This window comes from Aythya fuligula, chromosome 5 (assembly GCF_009819795.1).
Source record: "Aythya fuligula isolate bAytFul2 chromosome 5, bAytFul2.pri, whole genome shotgun sequence".
Taxonomy (NCBI): Eukaryota; Metazoa; Chordata; class Aves; order Anseriformes; family Anatidae; genus Aythya; species Aythya fuligula.
Genome location: NC_045563.1, coordinates 11,428,646 through 11,451,151, shown reverse-complemented (window position 1 = coordinate 11,451,151; position 22,506 = coordinate 11,428,646). Strand labels below are relative to the sequence as shown.

Sequence of the window (22,506 nt, the reverse complement as noted above, 5' to 3'; positions counted from 1 at the left end):
GTTCTTTGCTTTTGAACTAACTACTAGTCAGTTCTTATCCTGACTGACAGTCAATGGCCTCATTGTATTTCTTGAATAACCTGTCTAACATGCAATGGGTACATCAGAACGCTTTTAGGTCCAAGGCAGTAAGGATCAACTAACAAACTGCAGTTAATGTTGGGAATTTTTAATAAAACTGTGATTTAATTTTGATTTAAAAAAATAATAATATAGACTGTTACTTGACTTTCTGGACTATCAAATATGCTAATCTTTCAGATTTTTGCGACATGTTCCTGTGGTTTATGTGGACTATCCTGGGCCAGCTTCACTTACTCAGATATATGGAACATTCAATCGTGCGATGCTAAGGCTGATCCCATCACTTCGCACATACGCAGAACCTCTCACTGCTGCTATGGTAGAATTCTACACAATGTCTCAGGTAATTTGTTGAATACAACCTCAAATTCTAATCGGTCTTACTTTTGGCCAAATCACTTAAGGTGTATTGTTTCCCTTAATATGTATGGGGCTAGCAAAGTAATATATGGCAATTCAAGGACTGTAAAATGGGGCAGAATTCTGGGACAAAGTAACAAGTATATTATATTTTTATATATAACTAATATGTATTATGTATTTGCATTTTTAGGAAAGATTCACTCAAGACACACAGCCACACTACATCTATTCACCTCGTGAAATGACTCGATGGGTGAGAGGTATATTTGAAGCATTAAGACCACTAGAAACCTTACCAGTTGAAGGCCTTATCAGGATTTGGGCCCATGAAGCTTTACGTCTCTTCCAGGACAGGTAAGAAACATGAGATGGGGGGCTATAGGGGGTGGAACTTGGGGACGGGACAACAAAAAAACAAGCACAGAATGAATTTTCCCCTACTCCTCCAGCTTTCATTTGCAGACCAAAGTTCATGTTATGTAGCTCGAGCGTATCCTTCCACTAGAGTATTTGTAGTCACGGATGTTTTTCTTTATCCAGGCTTGTAGAAGACGAGGAGAGACGCTGGACAGATGAGAACATTGACATGGTTGCTCTGAAACACTTCCCCAATATTGACAAGGAAAAAGCTATGAGCAGACCTATCTTATACAGTAACTGGCTGTCAAAGGTAATAACTAAAAAAAATAGAATAGTTTGGGAGCAATTGACTGATGCAGCTTTTATGACTGTATTAGCATGATAATCAGTGTCTGTAATTTTATTAAGCTGATTTCTGAGAAGTTTTTACTATGGATATCTGAAGTAAATCACTACAAAGTTAGTAGCTGTTATTGCAAGGGTGCTGTTTGTAAGTTCTACCATAGCATATAAAGGCAGTTTGAAATAATGTTTCTCTAGAATAGGGTAACATTTCTAGAAAGTTACTAATATTTACTGCGTATGGAATCTCTTGGATACGGTGTGACCTTCAAACAACTCTGATACTGTAAATTGTATAGTGGACTGTCTCACAATCTGAATTGATACAGCTGGGCAATCTGTAGAAATCCTGCTGGATGAAGGCAAAGGTCCTTCTAATCTGCTACCCTTCTTAGGCATTTGCTCTTGGTCAGAGAAAGGTTGTTGGAATGGGGAAGGGAGGGGAAGCAAGTCTTGCAGTGTCTGGCAGCTCAGGCTCAACTTATCATAGATTCAGTGTTTCAACCCCATGCTGCTGTCTGTGGCCCTCTAAGCTGTGGACAGACATGCTCCTGGGCAAGTTAAATGTGTACAGCATTTTTAAGTTTTAGTAGGGGATTGCTTTATTAGATACTCTAATATTTCTGCTTTCATCTACTAAACAATTGATTGCTAAGCAAAATACCCTTAATCTTAACGTCCATACTGTATTGACTGATTCTTCTAGGATTATATTCCAGTGGATCAAGAAGAATTAAGAGACTATGTGAAAGCCAGGCTTAAAGTCTTCTATGAAGAAGAGCTGGATGTACCGCTTGTTCTGTTCAATGAAGTCTTGGATCATGTGTTAAGAATTGACCGGTAAGTTGAGACTTTGGTTGCTGTTCATGTACATCTTATTTAGAGACTTTTTCTAAAACAGAGAAGCCTCTGTAGAGTCTAGGAAAGGAGCTTGATCCCATTCCTTTCCATAGATGACCTACTTCAACCCTTCAGAGAGCAGGATCCTAGCTGGAGAGATGTGTGTTGTCAGTTGTAGTGCTAGCTTGAAGTATAGGTGCTCAGGGAAAAACTTCAGTGAGTTGATAACGTTTGACCAAACATACTCATTTGTTCTTTTTTCAGAATCTTCCGTCAACCACAGGGCCACTTGTTGCTCATTGGAGTCAGTGGAGCAGGGAAAACAACCCTCTCAAGATTCGTTGCCTGGATGAACGGTTTGAGCGTCTACCAAATTAAGGTTGGCATGCTAATTTTACTCAACAAAGACTATGTCAAAACTCATGCTTCCTAAATATCTGCCCCTAAGAAATCCCACTAGAAGAAAACATAAATAACAAATGTTAAATCTTTCCAGGTTCACAGAAAATACACAGGTGAAGATTTTGATGAAGACTTGAGGACAGTACTGAGACGTTCTGGCTGTAAAAATGAAAAAATAGCTTTCATAATGGATGAGTCGAATGTATTGGATTCTGGATTCCTGGAGAGAATGAATACTCTCCTAGCCAATGGAGAGGTAAGAAGATTTTAAGTAAATTCTTTAAGTGGCTTTTTACAACTGTAAGATGCTACAATATTATCTTTTGAATTAGGTTCCTGGTCTCTTTGAAGGAGATGAATATGCCACCCTCATGACTCAGTGTAAAGAAGGAGCACAGAAAGAAGGTCTAATGTTAGATTCACATGAAGAACTCTACAAATGGTTCACCAGCCAGGTTATTCGCAATCTCCATGTTGTGTTCACTATGAATCCATCGTCTGAGGGCCTGAAGGATAGGGCAGCTACCTCTCCTGCACTCTTCAACAGGTAATTGCTGTATATCCCCCTGTACATTATAAATACTATTAAAACAGTATTTTGGGGAAGCCTTCACAAATGCTTTTGTATTTCAGGTGTGTCTTGAACTGGTTTGGAGACTGGTCCACTGAGGCACTGTACCAAGTTGGCAAAGAGTTCACGAGCAAAATGGATCTTGAGAAACCAAATTATATCGTGCCTGATTACATGCCTGTTGTGTATGATAAGCTACCACAACCACCATCACACAGGGAGGCTATTGTTAATAGCTGTGTGTTTGTTCATCAGACTCTTCATCAGGTATGTTTGCTTAACGTTGCTGAACTTGTGCTGATTGCTATGCCACAGCATCGTGCACCAGTTCCCTAAAAAGCATGATTTTTGGCACTTAAATAGCATTAAAACCAATGCATAATCAACAATTCCTTCTTCCCTAAAGGCTAATGCTCGTCTGGCAAAACGAGGAGGCAGAACCATGGCAATCACACCACGCCACTATTTAGATTTCATCAACCATTATGCCAACTTGTTCAATGAGAAGCGAAGTGAATTAGAGGAACAGCAAATGCATTTGAATGTTGGCCTTAGAAAAATCAAGGAAACAGTTGACCAGGTACTTATCTTTAAAACTGCCTTTTATAATGCTTGGAGTGATAAAATAGATCTCCATGTTTAGTCTGAGTTCTCCCATCTTACTCTCTTTCTTAGGTGGAAGAATTGCGGCGTGACCTAAGAATAAAGAGTCAGGAACTGGAAGTGAAGAATGCAGCAGCCAATGACAAGTTGAAAAAGATGGTGAAAGATCAGCAGGAAGCCGAGAAGAAAAAGGTAAAAATCTTTGTTAAATCTCTGTAAGTAGTAAATATTCTTGTTTCTAAAACATTAGAGCCTATAGAGCAAATACTCGAGGAAGTTCAACTTGTAAAAAGCAGTGTTTTCTCTATGAAACTTCTACTTAGGTCATGAGTCAGGAGATCCAGGAACAGCTGCACAAGCAGCAGGAGGTCATTGCAGACAAGCAGATGAGTGTGAAAGAAGACCTTGACAAGGTGGAGCCTGCTGTCATTGAAGCTCAGAATGGTATGTGAGCATATGAAAAGATAACACTGTGGGACTGGAACTAGAACTGAAGTATATGGGAATGTGTTTTGGTGTGGTCTGAGCTGGTCCTGTCTGATAATAGTGTCAGCTCTTAACATGGAGCTGAACAATGTTGCAGAAATTCCTAGTATTTGAGCTCTGATTTTGTATTGTTAGTAGTACTGAGCTGATACTTGATACTCATTATGACTTGTGGCTTCGTTTCTGGCAGACCAGGTAGAGTTATTCAGTCTATGTATTCATAACAAAAGCTCGTAATCAGAAAGGCTGATGATGCCTTATTATGGCAAAGACAGCTTATGCTAAAACTCTCCCTTTGTAAAACTGGGTAGAAGAAACATTCTTATTATAAAGCTTTAAATAAATAATTTTAAGGCAGCAAAATAAGTTGCCTGTGGCCAGTTGGCAGGTTAACTTTTGTAAAAGTTTGTATTGTGATACAGTAGTTTTGATTGATATCCAGTACTATCTACTTCCATTAAAAAAAAAAAAAAAGCTCAGCTTCCTTTTGGAAGCTTGAAGCATTTTTATAGATCCACAGTACTTGAACAGACTTCACTAACTGTTTGTTTTCCTCCCAATCAACTTTCATCACCTTTCTGGCATTGGTTAGCTGTGAAGTCGATAAAGAAACAGCACCTGGTAGAAGTCCGTTCTATGGCTAATCCACCTGCAGCAGTGAAGCTGGCACTGGAGTCCATCTGCCTGCTGCTCGGTGAGAGTACAACCGACTGGAAACAAATACGGTCCATCATCATGAGAGAGAACTTCATTCCAACCATTGTTAACTTCTCTGCTGAGGAAATCAGGTAAAGTGCAAATGTGCATTACATGGATAAACTATTCACAAAGGCGTGGTAGGTTGTAATTGGACTTTTTCTCTAATTGCTTTAGTAGCACTGGACTTCTTTTGAGACTGATTTACTCCTGCTTGTAACGATGGCTTGTAATGTAGGTGGTACAGGAAACAGACCACTGCAGCAAAGGTGTATCATGCACACTGGGACAAAACAACTGCTATTGAATAACTTCAAGGCAGAATTTCAAATCTGTATGCTGCTGTGCAAAGCCATGTTATTAGCTGAGACTAGTTTTCCAGGAGTAACTGAACAGGTTGTTCAGGCTGACCTAGGTGTCCTAACATCTGAGCAGGTTAGCGTACAGACCTCCTGAATTCCCTTCCAACCCCAAATTATTCTGTGATCCTGTGAGCAGTTAAGCAGTTAGTGACCAACTAGTTACAAGAATATGTTAAATATCCTTATATCGCTGACATGCTGATACAATTTCTGACAATTTCTGATACAATGTCTTGAACTAATTAAAACATCAGCAAAATTGCTAGGAAATATTCTTGCCAATTGCGAAAGATAAGCCACGGAACACCTACATGCCAACATTCAGTGGACTCATGCTGTTTCTAAAAACTTCTCTTGCAGTGATGCCATCCGGGAGAAGATGAAGAAAAACTACCTGTCGAATCCAAGTTACAACTACGAAATTGTAAACAGAGCATCGTTGGCCTGTGGGCCTATGGTGAAATGGGCAATTGCACAGGTAAAGTCAGTACTGTAGGAAAGCAAATGGAAGGTGAAGAGTGAGCCTGAAGGCATGTGACAAGGGTCTAAAGGCTCTGAATTTACCTCTATTCAGCTAAACTTTGCAAGCTATTTTGCTTCAAAGACATTGGTAGAAGGTTCATATGGATGCATTTGGGTTGTGTAGTACTGTGCCAGAGAACTAATTGGCAGTTGTGGTATACTTCTTGTGCCAAGAAACGTTTGCTTTACAGCAAACAGTAGGTGTTCCTTTCTCTATAGTGTGATCTTACAAGACAGTTACTTTGAGTTTTCAGCAAGACAAATGCTGGAAAATGCACTGCAGTCCTCTTAGTGAAACTTCTGTTGTCTCCATCTAGCTTCACAGTAGGGTATGCTCACGGACAGCTCTGTTAAGGTCTTTTAGTTAGACTTTTCAGTACTCGAATGGTTTTCTAAAGGAAACAGGTTTTGGGGAAGGTGCCCCCAGTGTGAGATACCTGAGGGTGGTTTTACTCACCTGCTGATGTTCAACACAACAGTATGCTTGGCTTGCTAAAACTGTGGCTTCTATGAATGGTAGTGATGTGTAGAAATTCAATTTAGCTTCAGTCTCGCCAATTGCTCCTATCTTAATTGTTCTGTGGCTTGGCTATTCTAGGAGAGGCAGGTGACCTCAGTACTGGCATGAACATCTGCTTAAGTATTTCAGCAAAACAGTGTCACACACTAACCAATGTGGTCTCAATCTCTTGTGTGTCTACAGAGCTATTGCAAAATTGCTTTTGTTCTTGGACTTGGTTTAAACTAAAGTCTTAGAAATTGATAGACAGTCCTTAGTTTCTGTTAAGCCGCCCTTAATTCTTCTACAGATCGCAGTTACTTAAGCTTGAAAAGATGGAATTACTAGTGTATTCCTGCATGCTGGGGTTCTTGTTAACACATTTCAATTTAGAAAGCATAAAGGACTTATTTACCGTTTGCAGCTTAACTATGCTGATATGCTGAAAAGAGTAGAACCTCTACGCAATGAACTGCAGAAGCTGGAGGATGATGCCAAAGACAACCAACAGAAAGCAAATGAAGTGGAGCAGATGATTCGTGATCTCGAGGCCAGCATTGCACGTTACAAAGAAGAATACGCTGTACTGATTTCAGAGGCTCAGGCTATTAAGGCAGACTTGGCTGCTGTAGAAGCAAAAGTAAGACCTTTTATGATTTTCCATTCCTTCACCTTTGACAGTTCGAAATTGAACCATTCTTCAAAATCCCTTCTGATGAGGAAACAGGGCTGCTGCTTCTTTACAGTGCATATGAGCTATCTCTTTCATCCCTAGATATCATCAGCTTCTTAAGCTATTGAAACTTGGCTAGAGTTAGACATGTCAGCTCATGTTGCTAGTTAATTAACAAGACAGTTCACAGCAGGCTTAAAATAAACGGGAAGCCTTTGGAAATAGTCATGCTTGTAGTGTAATATTGCAATAGGACTTTCATTTTTTTGAAGAATTTCTTCATGTATTTGGTCTAATCCACTAGCATGTCACTACTATGCCACTACTTAACCTTTTAAACTCTTCAAGATAACAGTTGAATACCAACATAGTAAATTAACACTGGAGTGTAGAAGCACAAATTTAATTTAATTCTAAGCTTTTAATTTTAAATTGGACTTAGATTCAGTATAAGTAGTGTCCCTGGAGACATTTAATACTATAAGAAAACATCATCTAAAGACACTGCTTCACTTATTTCTAGGTCAACCGTAGTACAGCTCTTCTCAAGAGTCTTTCTGCTGAACGTGAAAGATGGGAGAAGACAAGTGAAACTTTCAAGAACCAGATGTCCACTATTGCGGGAGACTGCTTGCTTTCAGGAGCTTTTATTGCCTATGCTGGTTACTTCGATCAGCAGATGCGTCAAAACTTGTTCACTACATGGTCTCACCATTTGCAACAAGCAAATATCCAGGTAAAGATAGCATCATGACAACTTAACCATAAATCAATTCTCTGTACCACTTAAAGAAGTTTTAAGATTGCTAAGAATCTGTAGTCAAATACTAATGGTATGTTCTTCTTGCAGTTCCGTACAGACATTGCAAGGACAGAGTACCTTTCCAACGCAGATGAGCGGCTTCGCTGGCAAGCAAGTTCTCTCCCTGCAGATGACCTGTGCACTGAGAATGCCATCATGCTCAAGCGGTTCAACAGGTATTTCATTCTGAGACACAGAATTATAGAACAGCATTCTCACAGCAGGCAGGCTCTTGTGCCTTTCAAAGAATTCACAACTCTTTCAGAGCACTGTTTAATTATTGTGAGAGCTTTTAATGTTTATAAAAGCTACTCAACCAAATGTAAACACAAAAGTTCTCACTCGTCTCTGCTTGCCTGTTTTGTTGCACTTAGGTGATGACTTAGGTTGGCTTGAACTGAAATCTGAAATAAGTCCTTGAACTTGTCCAACATACCTTCATATGCAAGCTTTTAGAGTTGTGACTAACAGTGCAATGTAAATTCATAAAAATGCTTAGTTGTTTGCAGTCAAAACCCAAATAATGAGTGTGTTTGATTGTTAACTTAGGTATCCATTGATCATCGATCCCTCTGGGCAAGCTACAGAGTTTATCATGAATGAATACAAAGACCGTAAGATAACTCGTACTAGTTTCTTGGATGACGCTTTCAGGAAGAACTTGGAAAGTGCACTGAGATTTGGTAACCCGCTTCTTGTCCAGGTTTGTTCCATGATCATGTAGAAACTACTTACAATTCTTGAATTCTTCTCTGTGTACTAGAAAAATTTGCAGTTTTTCTGTTAGTAAGATGCAAATAACTTCATTTTCCAACCATTATTAATTAATACTGAGTAGAATGTGAAGAGTTAGTCCTGAGAAAAATAAAACTAGTCAGATAAGCAGGCAGAAGACACTACCTTTTTCTACTATTTCAAGATCAAATGCTTTTATTTTCAAGTGTTCTTTCCATACTTTCACTCATTTTAGACTTGAAGCTTGTCTATTCCTTTGTTCCCACGTGCTGTCTCTGCTTGTAGTTAATAGTGGCTAATATGCGTAGCTATCCAGAATTAAATCTACTCTGAGTAGCAGGAAGAACTTCCAGTAATACAAAGAACTAGGCAACTAGGAATAGTTGGCTTCCACTTCTGAGATTTTTCGTTTCTTAGCATAGAAGTGGGAAAATAAAGGGTTAGCTCACAGATGAGATCAGCAACTGTTGCTTGTGCTGCTTAGAATAGGGCCTATTATGTATTAATACTAACACAACCAGACCATTAACAGTGCTCCCCTACTGAGGCCTTGTATGGTAATGGCCTAAACTCTGGGCTTGTGTAACTCAGCTACAGATCTAAAGCTTCTAAATGTGATCTGTATTCCAAACTGAATGCACGTTGATCACTACCAGACCATTAGTTGTAGCTGGATTGGGATTGTTAGCTAGAGAACACTAGGAAAATAACAAATTCTCTGTCACACATCTCTGTTTTTAGGATGTGGAGAGCTATGATCCAGTTCTGAATCCCGTTCTGAATCGTGAAGTCCGGAGAACTGGAGGCAGAGTTCTGATTACTCTGGGAGACCAAGATATTGATTTGTCACCGTCCTTCGTTATCTTCCTCTCCACCAGAGATCCAACAGTAAGCAAAACTCAAAGCTGTCCCCTTTGTAGAAATGGTATGTCAGTGAGCTGAGAGTTTTTTATGTTTCCTGTGACAGGTTGAATTCCCACCAGACCTCTGCTCTCGTGTTACATTTGTGAACTTCACAGTAACTCGCAGCAGCTTACAGAGCCAGTGTCTGAATGAAGTCCTGAAAGCTGAAAGACCAGATGTTGATGAAAAACGCTCTGATCTCCTCAAGCTTCAGGGTATGTTTACTGAAATTGAAGTAACTTCCTCCTGTTCTAAAAGGATACAGTAGGTTAGCTATAGTAATACACAGTGAAACACCTTTATAGTTGATACCCTTGCTTTTTTAGCATGACCAATGCCAAGTCATACACAATTCCTGGAAAAATAGCACATCTATACAATGTATAACCTAATTTTTTCTTCTAATTAAGGTGAATTTCAGCTGCGCTTGCGCCAGTTAGAAAAATCCCTACTCCAGGCACTTAATGAAGTGAAGGGACGTATCCTGGATGATGATACCATCATTACTACTCTTGAGAACCTGAAGAAGGAAGCAGCAGAGGTTACTAGAAAAGTAGAGGAGACTGATATCGTCATGCAAGAAGTGGAGACTGTTTCTCAGCAGTACTTGCCTCTTTCTACAGCATGCAGCAGTATCTACTTTACTATGGAGTCACTGAAACAGGTAGGATGAGTGCTCCTTCCTGCCAGAAGCCTCATTTATTTACTATTCAAAGCTTAGTAGGTACTTCCTAATTCCAGTCCCAGCTGCCATGTTGCAATTTTACAGGCATATGCCATTGACCATCAAAACTGGTAGAATTCTAGAGAGGAAACCAAACTCTTTTTGTTTTTCAGATACACTTCCTGTACCAATACTCTCTCCAGTTTTTCTTGGACATCTATCACAATGTCTTGTATGAGAACCCAAATCTGAAAGGAATCACAGACCATACTCAGCGTCTCTCAATCATCACAAAGGATCTCTTTCAGGTTCAGTATTTTATTCAGCAGGTGTACTTAAATAATTTTTGAGGGGCCAGAATTAAAGGCCCCTTTAAGAATTAAATCTTTATGATACTAATTCTGCTATTTTCTTGGTAGGTGGCTTTCAACAGAGTGGCACGTGGCATGCTGCATCAAGATCATATAACATTTGCTATGTTGCTGGCCCGGATTAAACTGAAAGGCACTATTGGGTAAATGTTCGTTTTCTTACCTCACTTCAGTTTAAAATCTGTATTGAAAAAGCAACATGGAGCTAAAGCCTTCTTTTCCCTTACTAGGGAGCCTACATATGATGCAGAATTCCAGCACTTCTTGAGAGGAAAGGAGATTGTACTAAACACTGCATCTCTCCCAAAAATCAATGGTTTGACTGTAGAGCAAACTGAAGCAATGATGAGGTTGAGCTGCCTTCCTGCATTTAAGGACCTTGTTTCAAAAGTTCAGGCTGATGAGGTAGGTGTTGGCTGGGTTTTCTTCTGCATCAAGCTACTTGGTTAGGCTTTAGGGTTTCTGCTTTTAGAACTTAATGGTATGAGTAAGGTCTCCCAGTATGAGAAAGGAAGCCTTACAGATTAACTAGTTGTGGTCATTGGGAAAATGTGAATGTTCTTCATTTGTAATCAAGCTATGAAACCTGATTTGTAAATACCAGCACTGTTCATCACTCAGCCTTGGAAGCAGCTTATTCATCTCAGTGTTAATCCAATTTTGCAGTCAGCTTTTTTGCAGACAGGAAGTGTGATGTCTTATCACAGTGATACAGTAAAAAATTATTCAGTAGAGGGGAGCAGCTCTAGCCATACATACATCGTTATGGTGGGCTCTTGAAGAATTAATGAAGAGTTAAAAACTTGGTAAATGTGATTGTCCAAGTGCAATTTTGCTCAGGGAAACATTCGTACCATTTATTATCAACAAGCCTTGGAAAAGACAAAACTGCATGGAGTGTCAGACAAGATGTGGTGCTACATTTAATGTTTGACTTTAATTAATATGACAACTAGTGTGCTATAGCAGTGCTTCTGTTTAGCACTGTTAGCCCTCACTAGCTTTGCAAGACTTATTTGTAGATGGAAGCTCAACTGCTGCATCTGGTACTCAGCTGAAGTTTTTATACTAAAGATGGATGGTAGGATGTGAACATTAAATGGGAAAAATCTTATAAAGTTGTTGTACATTTCATTGATTAAACATTTAACTACTTACTATTAAAAAACAAAACTTGAAGGGATTTTGCAAATGAAAGGCTGTTAGAGCTTGGACTGTCTTAAATAAAACCTTACACTAGCAATCTTCTGTTGCTTACTGAAAGCTGGTATGTAGCTGAACATTTCTCCAGTGCATTAAATTCTACATTTTAAGTCTGAAATTTAAGATCTCTGTTGCATCGTGAGCAGCACCTAGACCATAAAGCACAGTTTTGGTGCCATGAAACTCCATTTCAAGTATTTTGCATTTTCTTTTAATACAGCAATTCTGTATCTGGCTGGATAGCAGTTCACCAGAACAGACTGTACCGTACCTTTGGACTGAAGAAAAACCTGCAAGTAAGTTAAGTCCACACCATTCCTACTTTACTGACTTCAGCCTAAGGAAAACTGACTAGATTTTAAAGCAATTTTAAAATAGAACTGGAATTTGGACCTCAATGACTCTGAAAATCATGAATGTGGGATTGCAGCAGAACCTTAGTCTGGTTTCATTTTTAAAAACAACAGCAGGTTATTGAATGAGTGAGATGATGTGATCTGAGATGAGATCTGTTGTCTCCGGAAACTTAAAATCATAGCATGGCACTTCTAGACTGTAGGTTTTGTAAACAAGTAGCATTTTGGTACAGTCATGAAGCATCCTACTAAGGTAGGCTTTTAAAGGGCTCATAACATGAGACACTGAGCAGGTAATTAAAATGTCATGGAAAGCAAACCCACTGAAACTAGTGCATTTCTTTGGACTGTCCAGGTGAACACAGAATATAAGCACTCCATTATTAATATGTTGCAAAAGATCTTTCATTTAGTTTCGAAAATGAGACAGGAAAAATTGAACAGAGAACTGAGAAGAGGTAGGTGTTGGGGGTTGGTTTCTTACCTGTCCAATTCTGTTTCCCCTTTTCAGCTCCTATCGGACAGGCCATACATCGCTTGCTTCTGATCCAGGCCTTCCGTCCAGATCGTCTGCTGGCAATGGCTCATACCTTCGTTTCAACAAATCTTGGAGAGTCTTTCATGTCCATTATGGAACAGCCCTTAGATCTGACGCACATCGTAGATACAGAGGTAAACTGCATGTTTTTGGAAGGCTAATTTCCTGATGTAATGCTAGGTGCCACTTTGCATGAGGTCCATCATGAGTAAACCTGTTCATGGAACGTTTCTACTTAACGCTTCTGCCTGTGGTATGAAGAATGGATTGTTTTCCTGTTTGTTAACAGGAAAAAAATAAGAGTAACGTAATGTCTTTAGCTGGCCAAAGGGAAGGAAGACTGAGCTTACTGCACTTGTTATGTATTCATGTACTGACTGCTTTGTATCTTTTTAAATTTACTGTACAATAGGTGAAACCTAATACCCCTGTGCTGATGTGCTCAGTGCCGGGTTATGATGCCAGTGGTCATGTTGAAGACCTTGCAGCTGAGCAGAACACACAGATTACTTCTATTGCTATTGGTAAGAACATGCCACTTCTCATTATCTAAGCATAAATTAATTTGTTAGCAGTAAGAGTTTAAGCAACCTTCTGTCTTTTAGGCTCTGCTGAAGGGTTTAACCAAGCAGATAAAGCAATAAACACAGCAGTGAAATCTGGAAGGTAAGTTCTATCTACTTGTAAGCCAGAATACTGTCTAGTAGGAAGGTGAATAGGGTTGGGAGGGGAATAATCTACTGGCTAAATAGACAAAACTGTGAAGAAAAAACAGTCCCAATTTTCTGAACTGAAATTTAAAATAATGTAAAAACAGCTGTTTACAAATGGTGTTTAACAAGTATTTTCAAGGAGAGGGGTAGGTTGTACCCACAGAACAGGAAAGTTAGCTAGTTACAGCAGTAACTGATTCTATGTAGCAGAAAGGTTTAAAAGAGGGAGGAAAACCTGTAGCATTAATACCAGATTCTGTTACTCTTTGTGGTGATAATAACCAGGATAGATAAGTTGTATACTAAAAAGCACTTGTTTTGTTTAAAAATTTCATAGATGGGTAATGCTGAAGAATGTTCACCTGGCTCCTGGCTGGCTCATGCAACTGGAAAAGAAACTGCATTCCCTGCAACCTCATGCTTGCTTCAGACTCTTCCTTACCATGGAGATCAATCCCAAGGTAATGCTGATCTGAAATATGATGCTCTGGTACAGCAATTGGCCTGCAGAGCCAAGAACACTACCCAGAGAAGGATTTGTCGTTACTGCCTTCCTGCATTAATAGAAGGAGAACACATGTTGCCAGAGTAGTTACTAGCCTTGGGTTTTAGTAGCTGAAGTGCACCTGAACACTTCATAGCATTTCTTTCACCGATTCCCCCACTCTCCCAAAGCCAGGCAGGACTTCACTGTGTGCTTACAACGAGGTTCTGGGGTTTTGAAGCTAATGCAAACTGTGCTGTTAGAAGGACTTAATTTAGTGAAGGCTAAAGGAGTTGGGCTTACCTTTTCTCTTCTAGGTGCCAGTGAATTTGTTACGTGCTGGCCGAATCTTTGTGTTTGAACCTCCTCCTGGTGTAAAGGCAAACATGCTGAGGACTTTCAGTAGCATTCCAGTTTCTAGAATGTGCAAGGTAAGGCTGTGACTTGTATGGGTAAAATGTAAATGTCAGATTGTTATTAAAATTGTACTTCAGAAAGATGATAAAATGTCTTGTTCACCCAGTAGTAAAATAGTAGTTGCTCCATCTGTTGATAGAACATACACAATTCTGGTAGCAATCTAGCATTAAAAGTGACATATTCTAGCCAGGCTATTATTTGCAGGCTTTGATTTTTATCAATTCACTTGGGTAATAAGAGTATTTTTTTTTCCTCTACTTCCTAGTCTCCAAATGAACGTGCTCGTTTGTATTTCCTCCTTGCCTGGTTCCATGCAATTATCCAAGAGCGTTTGCGCTATGCTCCGCTGGGTTGGTCCAAGAAGTATGAATTTGGAGAATCTGATCTGAGATCTGCCTGTGACACAGTAGATACATGGTTGGATGATACAGCAAAGGCAAGTAGTCTTGTGTACATGAGGTACAGATAGAATTTAGATTACTTAAGATCTTCAGTTGAGGAAGTCTGTTCTGGAAACCTTCAGTAACGTAGATGAGTTGGCTGAAATAAGCTGGTGGCAACTTAACCTAGTTCTTAAGTTCGATTCCTCTAGCAGAGGAGAGGTGGAAAAGATGCTTTCCTGCTAATTACATTGCATTTTACTCACAGGGCCGCCAAAACATTTCACCTGATAAAATCCCCTGGTCTGCATTAAAGACACTGATGGCACAGTCTATCTATGGAGGCCGCATTGATAATGAATTTGATCAACGTTTATTGAACACTTTCTTGGAGCGTCTGTTTACTACTCTGAGCTTTGATAGTGAATTCAAACTTGCTTGCAAAGTTGATGGACACAAAGATATTCAGATGCCAGATGGAATCAGGTATCTTTTTCCTTACCCTGATCTCTGTGTACAACTGAAAAGTTGTGTTTTTTTTTTTTAAACAAAATCATATAAAGCATAACCTGTATCTTTGTGTGCTAGAATTTGGCTGTGTAAACATTTGCCTTGGGCACAGAATTACTGTGCTGTTATGACTGGGGGAAGCTTTCTAATGAATACCAAAATTCTGACTTCCAGGCGTGAAGAATTTGTCCAGTGGGTTGAGATGCTGCCAGATACACAGACACCATCATGGCTGGGCCTGCCAAATAACGCAGAGAAAGTTCTTCTCACCACACAAGGTAAGAAACAGAACTTTAACAATGTCTTACATAGATAGGAAAGCTGATGGTTGAACTAAAAAGCAGAAGAGAAATAAAAGTCCTGCTGAAGAATTCAGTTTTCCCCTCCACCCTCAACATAGTTTAACCTCTGCTATTTAAACACTGTCATTTCAGAAACTTACTAGTTCATTTGTGAATTCAAAAGCCAGTTACATTCAGCCTTCCAAATGTCAAGGTCCCATCTTCATTCTGGAAGGCCTTATTATCAACTCTGGAAACATGTGCAACTAGACAGTTCAGAATCTTAGGTCTAGACTGAGGGAAAAAAGTCCTACTTCTTGTATGTGGTAGGTTGTTTTCATTTTGATGACAGTGCTTCTCTGACTAACAGCATATTTTGTGTTTTAGGCATAGATATGATCAGTAAAATGCTGAAAATGCAGATGCTAGAGGATGAAGATGATCTAGCTTATGCAGAAACTGAGAAGAAGACAAGAACAGATTCTACATCAGATGGTCGCCCAGCCTGGATGAGAACACTGCATACCACAGCCTCTAACTGGCTTCACCTTATCCCACAAACTCTAAATCATCTGAAGCGGACTGTGGAAAACATTAAGGTAAGAATTAAGTTTTATCTAACATGGACATAGGAATCACACAAGTTCTAATGTGCGAAATAAGTGCATTTTGATTTCAAGTACCAATTAAGCTGTTGCACAGGATGGTGGAACCTGTATCGATGCTGATTCTGACTGCCATAGCCCCATGTATGCCCCACTGGGTTTCATGAAATGCTCTTAGAAGTTGGTCCTGTGTTTTCTGGGAAATTCTTTAAAGAAATACAATTGTAAACTGCCTATCACAGGTACTGCTTCTGAAGCTTCTCTGTGATCAGGTAGCAAGAAACAAGTGCTTCCTTTTGTGCTTGCAGCACACTGTTCTTTATGGCACTACCTTTACAGCCAGCACACATTACTTCGTGTTAAAGTACAGTGAGAAGAGATACAGCAGCAGCTCCTGCTAAGTGAGAACAAATTGCAGGGGGAAACTCTTGAGATCTGGACAGGATTAATCTAAGCACTAACTCAGGAATAAGCTCATTGAAATTGAATATGGCTGCGATTGCCAAACTGCTTCTAAAGGCTTAATCTAGGATGGTAGGTAAGACCCTTTTGTAGCTGATGACAAGAAATCCACAATTGTTTGGAAGGTGTCAGTACAGATGGTCTGCATTAATTGTTCAACTAAAAGTCTTCAACTACCAGTTTTCCAGCAAAATTGTTGAATTTTGATCTGTAGCTTACTTTAAATTTGTCAATCAGGATCCTTTGTTCCGGTTCTTTGAGAGAGAGGTGAAAATGGGAGCTAAGCTGCTTCAGGATGTGCGTCAGGACCTTGCAGATGTGGTTCAAGTGTGTGAAGGAAAAAAGAAACAAACCAACTACCTGCGTACACTTATAAACGAACTGGTGAAAGGTATGATAAATCAAATTGGTATCTCCCAGGTCGTTCCTTGCCACTTGCACTCTGTAAGTTAGAAGCTGTTCTGTTCAGCAGCTTAAAGCCAATCCTAGTTTTCCTGCAATTACCATCTGGTACAGGCAACCCTTTTGAGTTGAGCATAAAATCCAATTGGCTTAGTTTGGAATTTCAAATAGAGGTAGATAATATTAAACTTCTTCAGGCATTTTAAATTAGCAGCTTAATTTCTAAGCTGAACTCTTTCTAGATTCTTTGTCTGTAAATTGTGATGGAACAAAGTTGCTGATGCTACAAAGTGAGTAACATTTCTCCTAATAAAATCACTTGGCAAATGAGTCTTCTAAACTTCTGTTTCAAGATTGTAGGCAAATTTCTATTTCAAGTAACACTTGAAGATCAGTTGTTGAAGTACCATTCAGATGCCTGCTTTGAACAAAAGGGTTTCTTAAAATGATGTAACTTGGCCTGTTCAATTCTTTATAAAGCATTCAAATCTTCAAGAAAACTTAAATATATGTTAATACACTGTATATCTGTGTGTTACTAAAGTTGCTGTTGAAGGGTTTCTGTGACTGGATGATATTTTAAGTACTTGACCTGGAGGCAATCTGCTTTGAAATCTTGTTAAATGCTTTCACTTTTTTTTAGGAGCCTTGCAGTAAATTCTTGTGTCCCAATCTAACTCTTAAATGGCTATTAGGAGAAAAAAAAGAAATGGTTAAAGTCTCAACATAGTGCATTATTGCAACCTGTATGCAAGCAAAACTTAATTTCAATCACATTTTCCATAGGTATTTTGCCTCGCAGCTGGTCTCATTACACAGTGCCAGCTGGTATGACTGTTATCCAGTGGGTGTCTGACTTCAGTGAACGCATCAAACAACTGCAGAATATTTCCCAGGCAGCTGCCTCTGGTGGAGCAAAAGAGCTAAAGGTATCCTGATGTCATCTAGAGGTTATATCTGAATTTAGGTGCATAACAACTTTATGGAGTCTTCATATCAAGAATTCTCACAAGTTCATTAAGCAAAATAGCTTCATTTCTCCTAAATGTGGTTGCGAATACTGTTAAGTGTCTCCTGATACTCCAGGGAGACTTAGCAGGGTTAAGTTTATACGGCTTAGAGGGGAATGATATTTTTACGACAGAAAACGTATCCATAGAGGAAAAAGCAGTTCAGCAGTTACATAGTTACTACATAGTATTCCAGCAGCTGCAGCAGGAAAATTTTAATGGAAATTTAGATTGATGAAGTAACATTTATGATAATCACTAATTAATACCACAGCCATATGCATTAATAATCTTTTTCCCCTTCCCCCCCCTTAATTAGAACATCCATGTGTGCCTTGGAGGCCTGTTTGTACCAGAGGCGTATATCACTGCTACACGACAGTACGTTGCCCAAGCAAACAGTTGGTCCCTTGAAGAGCTCTGTCTTGAGGTCAACGTTACAACTACCCAGAATGCGGTCCTGGATGCATGCAGTTTTGGAGTGACAGGTAAACTTACAGTGGGAAGAAGGAGGTCCTTGTTCTACAGTACTTTCAGAAGCTCCTGGTGTTAAATGGGCTGAATTACATAAACAAGTCACATCATTGCAAGTTAATAGACGCTTTTTGAAGCTGTTTGTTTAAAGATCTTGTTAATAGGGAGGCGTTTATAATGGTAATAAATCCCAAGATTCAGATCAGTATATGTTTAAGTAGTATTAAGAGACTGTATCTTTTACTTTACAGCTTCTCTGTTTGGGGGGTATGAAGTACGTCTAGCACTGCTAGTGGACTTAGCAGAGAAACAGAATGGCCATAGTTTAAAACATCTTGCAAAACTTCCATAGATTAACATCACAGGCCTTAAATGATACACAGGGAGACTCGCTTTGTCTGGCTATACAAAAGCTGGTGGAACTCTAAAGTGTATTTCAATTTACAGGCCTGAAGCTTCAGGGAGCTACATGCAGTAACAACAAGCTGTCACTTTCAAATGCTATTTCAACTGTACTGCCCATTACACAGCTTCGCTGGATCAAGCAGACAAATGCTGATAAGAAAGCAAATGTTGTAAGTATTGATAAAAGTACTTAGATATGTATTAAAAAAATTATAATCGTGTCTTCTTGTGGCTGTCCAGCCAATAATATTTTTTTCTGAAATGCTACCTTTTTTCTGACACCACAAATAAAATTATTCTAATATTCTTAGTGTCAGAGGGTAGCATTGACTAGGTCTTTCCTTTGTAGGTAGGTAAGAGGAGAGAGAAGCATTCAAAAATACTAATGCTGTGTTCAAGACAAAGCTTCATATGAATAAATTAAAGAAAGCTATGCTTTAAAGTGAATTTACAATGCCTGTTGCATATTGAGTTACCTGAGACTAAATTCCTCTCATAAATACCACCTAGTGGTACAGAAGCTTCTTGCACTCTTCAGCTGCCTTGTGTAACTCTTCTGTACTCATTTTTTTCCAGGTGACATTACCAGTTTATCTGAACTTCACTCGTGCAGATCTGATTTTCACAGTGGACTTCGAAATAGCGACCAAGGAAGACCCTCGCAGCTTCTATGAACGCGGTGTTGCAGTTCTCTGCACTGAGTGAAAAACTTTTTGTTTGGTAATACTGTAGCCCTTGTCAGTCTTCTGTGTATTCTTCACCTATACTTTGTAGCTGATATGGTTAGGCTAGGTTGGCAGATGGATTTGTATGAAGTTGACTAGAAAGAACGGGGGAGTGTAGCAGAAAGCTGGTAGGCCAGATTTGTTCAAAGGAAAAAGCGTATGAGACTTTTAGATGGTTATCGACATGCGGTATTAGTTGGATCATATTATCTGAAATAAAATCTATAGCAAGATTTCTGACTATTTCTGGAATCATTCTGGTGACTGGTCTGGAAAAACTACTTACGATCTTTTTAGAAAATAACAGGTAATAAATAAATTGGTATTCAAGCATAGTGTTGACTTTCACACAGCTCACTGAGCTAACTCTCAGCACCAAGAACCTTGTATCTAAAACATAGAAACAAGAACATTGAAACAGAAGTCCTTAATGCAGCACTACAAGAGGCCTGACATTATGTGCCATGAGGTCAGATATTGAATAAGGTATTCAAACTGGCTCTTGTTTGACGTAGGCTGCTTTTAGATAGCTGCTGAGATGCATTCAGAAGCTAGACTATCCTAAACAAGACTTCTTTGTCCTACTGACTATAGGGATTTTTCTTTCTTAAGCTGCTTTTATGGTAATATAAGGCTCTAGCTTCCTGTCTCTTTAACCCAGGAAGATAGCATTAGATTTGAATGTCTAAGTAGCGTTACCCTGTGGCTTACGTACCTTTCAATATCTTCTCCTTATTGTTTCTGTTATTTTTTTTTCTACTGGATTATTTCAGTAAACAGCTGGTTTAAGTAAAACATTCAGTAGATGGATTGGATGCTCACTTGGGCAAAAGGCTCTGAGTTTTAAGATATACTTGCTCTAACCACTTTGTTTTGAGGCATATTAAAAAACAACTACTTATCTCCAAACTGAAGGGAAAAAGTTACTTTAACATAATTATGCAGCTGTTAATGAAATGGTACAAGCTACCTTTATTAGGCATTTTTTTAAGAGTCTGAAATTAATCTCTTCCAATCATGCAAAATGAACAGTTTCTGAACACTTCCAGAATTGGTACTGGCATATTTCAAGCAATCATGCTTCTGCAGGTATAGTCCATTTATGTGGAAAGGAAACTACTAAAAAGATTATCATCAAGCAGGGAGATCAGAGAGAGGTTTTACTAACTGACCTCCCATCTGCACGCACCACTTCTGCAGCTTGTTCTCAGTAAGGGAGAGGAGTACTTACAGATATCGTGTTCAACTTTGCATTGTAAATTCGAAACTGGCAGATGTACTGAGCATACATAACAAAAATATTGTTCAGAATAGGTAGGAACATATATATTAATAGCACAAGTCAACAGCACTGTGTTTAAAGAAAAAAGAAATGGAAGCTAGATTGCTACATTCATTTCAGCTTAACCTAACTGTAATCAAACCTGTAGAGTCGTTCACCAAACAGCTGCTTCCCTCCTGTCATGCAGCAGATCAGACAAATGAAGAACAAACCCTGTGGAGTGAAACAGGTGAGGGGTAAGCAGTAGTTATGGAAAATCAACAGCAATTTAGTCACTCATCTTTCCCTCCTCAACAGACCCTTGCAAAAGGAACGTCAACCAGGTTCACTTTTTAGAACACAGAGTTCTTTCAACTATATATTCATACCTCAGGTCACATAGCACGAAATTTCTTTCTTCGTAGTTTTTCACCAGCACCCTCTGCAGTGGAAAATCCTTGTTTTCTTTTAATTAGTAGCTGTTTGGATATTGTTTCAGAGTTATCTGTTAGCATGGTTTGTGGAACACTATCACCTGGACTTGCAAGCAGATCTGCAGAGGCTGAAGAATTAGTACCCATCAGTAAGGAACAGTCAGGTGTCAGCCACATGGAGGGAAATGCTTCTGTGGCTCTAGTCAGTTCAGAGGATTGCGACAGGCTTCTTGGGAAATCCTTCTGTAGGGTAGAAAGTTCCGGAGGTGCTTTACAGTCAGTTGCTATCTGGGTGTGGATTTTACCAATTTTTCTTTCTGGACAGAGCCAGTGCAGAGTTTCAGGGGAAGATTCTTCATCTTCTGAAGGATCAGCATCCTCCAAAGCCATCGCTTTTGAGGCACTGTTCACCCATGGTGCAACTTTTATACTATTTAAAGAATTCAAGCTGCAGTCAGAGTATACGGATGCATCTTCTGAATCGCCATCATAAGGATCTAAAAACTAAAATAGACTAATATATTTATAAAGATCTCTATTTGTCTGGAAAAAATACAGAGTAACATTCAATGGGCTTAAAAAACTCTTCAGTGTAACAAGTCATAAACTTACTATGGAAATTTTGTTTCTCCACACAGTCCTACCGTGTATTATAATTTTTGGGTTGCACACTGAGAACAAGGCTTCTGTATAATAGCTGAACCTACCTGTGATCCCTTAGAGTCCCTTGACTTCTTGAGTCCTTCAGCAACCAGGCTAGGCACGACCTAGTTAAGAGAAGTTTACATAGGTTTATAAAACATCTTCCCCTGAATTATCGATCGCTTGAAGTAAAACTAAAGCGGATAAAAACCTAGAGAAGAGGAAGCCAGATTGTTGTGTGTGTGTGTCGTCCCGCGTGTCCCCCCCCCCCCCCCCCCCCCCCCAAAGTTAATAAAAATACGTATCAGACAAACTAACTTCAAAAGGCCTGGTTAAAAAGAAAAAAAAAAATGAAAAAAGCACTAAAATAGGACTGAGGAGAGCTATGGTAAATCCTCCAGCACTTAAAGATGTCACTATGAAGAAAATGAGTAATTGTATACCCTACTACCAGAAGTAAACAAAATCAGAATTTAATAATAGAGAACATGTAATTTAGAGGTTAGAGAGCTTTCCCTTCAAATTAGGTCACCTTTTGTTCTTTTACATTAGGTACAATCTGAAATTCACCTTCATTATGAATTTTTACAACTAACAAAAGTTCCCCTCAGGACTCAGGTAGCACAGACCCTGTCTCAGCACAGGAACAGCAGCCGAGGCCCTGGCAGGCTCTGTGCTTCCACAATACTTACCAGAGCTCTTGGGGGTGCTCATTTTGCACACTACACCTCCAGGTGCTGACAAGAGCCAGTAACACGCAGTATTTCTGTAAGCTTGGTTTAAGTGCCAGTGCCCAGATACAGAAACTTACCTACAAAGTTCCCAAGATCAACAAAGCTCAGGGTTCACAACAGTAATTATAGCTATGTTTTGCTGGGTTTTGATTTCCACATCACAGACATAGGATGCAAACACGGATTAAG

At 39.3% G+C, this 22,506-nt stretch overlaps 1 protein-coding gene across 1 annotated transcript in view; it reads left to right on the top strand.

The window, feature by feature from the left end:
* DYNC1H1 (dynein cytoplasmic 1 heavy chain 1) overlaps positions 1-19,479 on the top strand; it is a 43,608-nt gene extending 24,129 nt beyond the window's left edge. Inside the window, exons 41-78 of the mRNA XM_032189378.1 lie at positions 262-427; positions 638-801; positions 988-1,117; positions 1,856-1,989; positions 2,254-2,368; positions 2,486-2,647; positions 2,724-2,938; positions 3,025-3,229; positions 3,369-3,542; positions 3,638-3,757; positions 3,889-4,009; positions 4,644-4,839; positions 5,470-5,587; positions 6,555-6,770; positions 7,327-7,539; positions 7,654-7,781; positions 8,155-8,308; positions 9,082-9,228; positions 9,308-9,458; positions 9,654-9,907; positions 10,081-10,215; positions 10,327-10,421; positions 10,509-10,683; positions 11,702-11,777; positions 12,349-12,509; positions 12,788-12,899; positions 12,981-13,041; positions 13,426-13,549; positions 13,890-14,003; positions 14,258-14,428; positions 14,641-14,858; positions 15,057-15,160; positions 15,551-15,762; positions 16,468-16,621; positions 17,419-17,561; positions 17,962-18,130; positions 18,564-18,691; positions 19,098-19,479. Coding sequence (XP_032045269.1) covers positions 262-427; positions 638-801; positions 988-1,117; positions 1,856-1,989; positions 2,254-2,368; positions 2,486-2,647; positions 2,724-2,938; positions 3,025-3,229; positions 3,369-3,542; positions 3,638-3,757; positions 3,889-4,009; positions 4,644-4,839; positions 5,470-5,587; positions 6,555-6,770; positions 7,327-7,539; positions 7,654-7,781; positions 8,155-8,308; positions 9,082-9,228; positions 9,308-9,458; positions 9,654-9,907; positions 10,081-10,215; positions 10,327-10,421; positions 10,509-10,683; positions 11,702-11,777; positions 12,349-12,509; positions 12,788-12,899; positions 12,981-13,041; positions 13,426-13,549; positions 13,890-14,003; positions 14,258-14,428; positions 14,641-14,858; positions 15,057-15,160; positions 15,551-15,762; positions 16,468-16,621; positions 17,419-17,561; positions 17,962-18,130; positions 18,564-18,691; positions 19,098-19,226 — 5,764 coding nt within the window. The 3' untranslated portion in view covers positions 19,227-19,479. The remainder of the gene's footprint in view (positions 1-261; positions 428-637; positions 802-987; positions 1,118-1,855; positions 1,990-2,253; positions 2,369-2,485; positions 2,648-2,723; positions 2,939-3,024; positions 3,230-3,368; positions 3,543-3,637; positions 3,758-3,888; positions 4,010-4,643; positions 4,840-5,469; positions 5,588-6,554; positions 6,771-7,326; positions 7,540-7,653; positions 7,782-8,154; positions 8,309-9,081; positions 9,229-9,307; positions 9,459-9,653; positions 9,908-10,080; positions 10,216-10,326; positions 10,422-10,508; positions 10,684-11,701; positions 11,778-12,348; positions 12,510-12,787; positions 12,900-12,980; positions 13,042-13,425; positions 13,550-13,889; positions 14,004-14,257; positions 14,429-14,640; positions 14,859-15,056; positions 15,161-15,550; positions 15,763-16,467; positions 16,622-17,418; positions 17,562-17,961; positions 18,131-18,563; positions 18,692-19,097) is intronic.
* Positions 19,480-22,506: the final 3,027 nt, after the last annotated feature.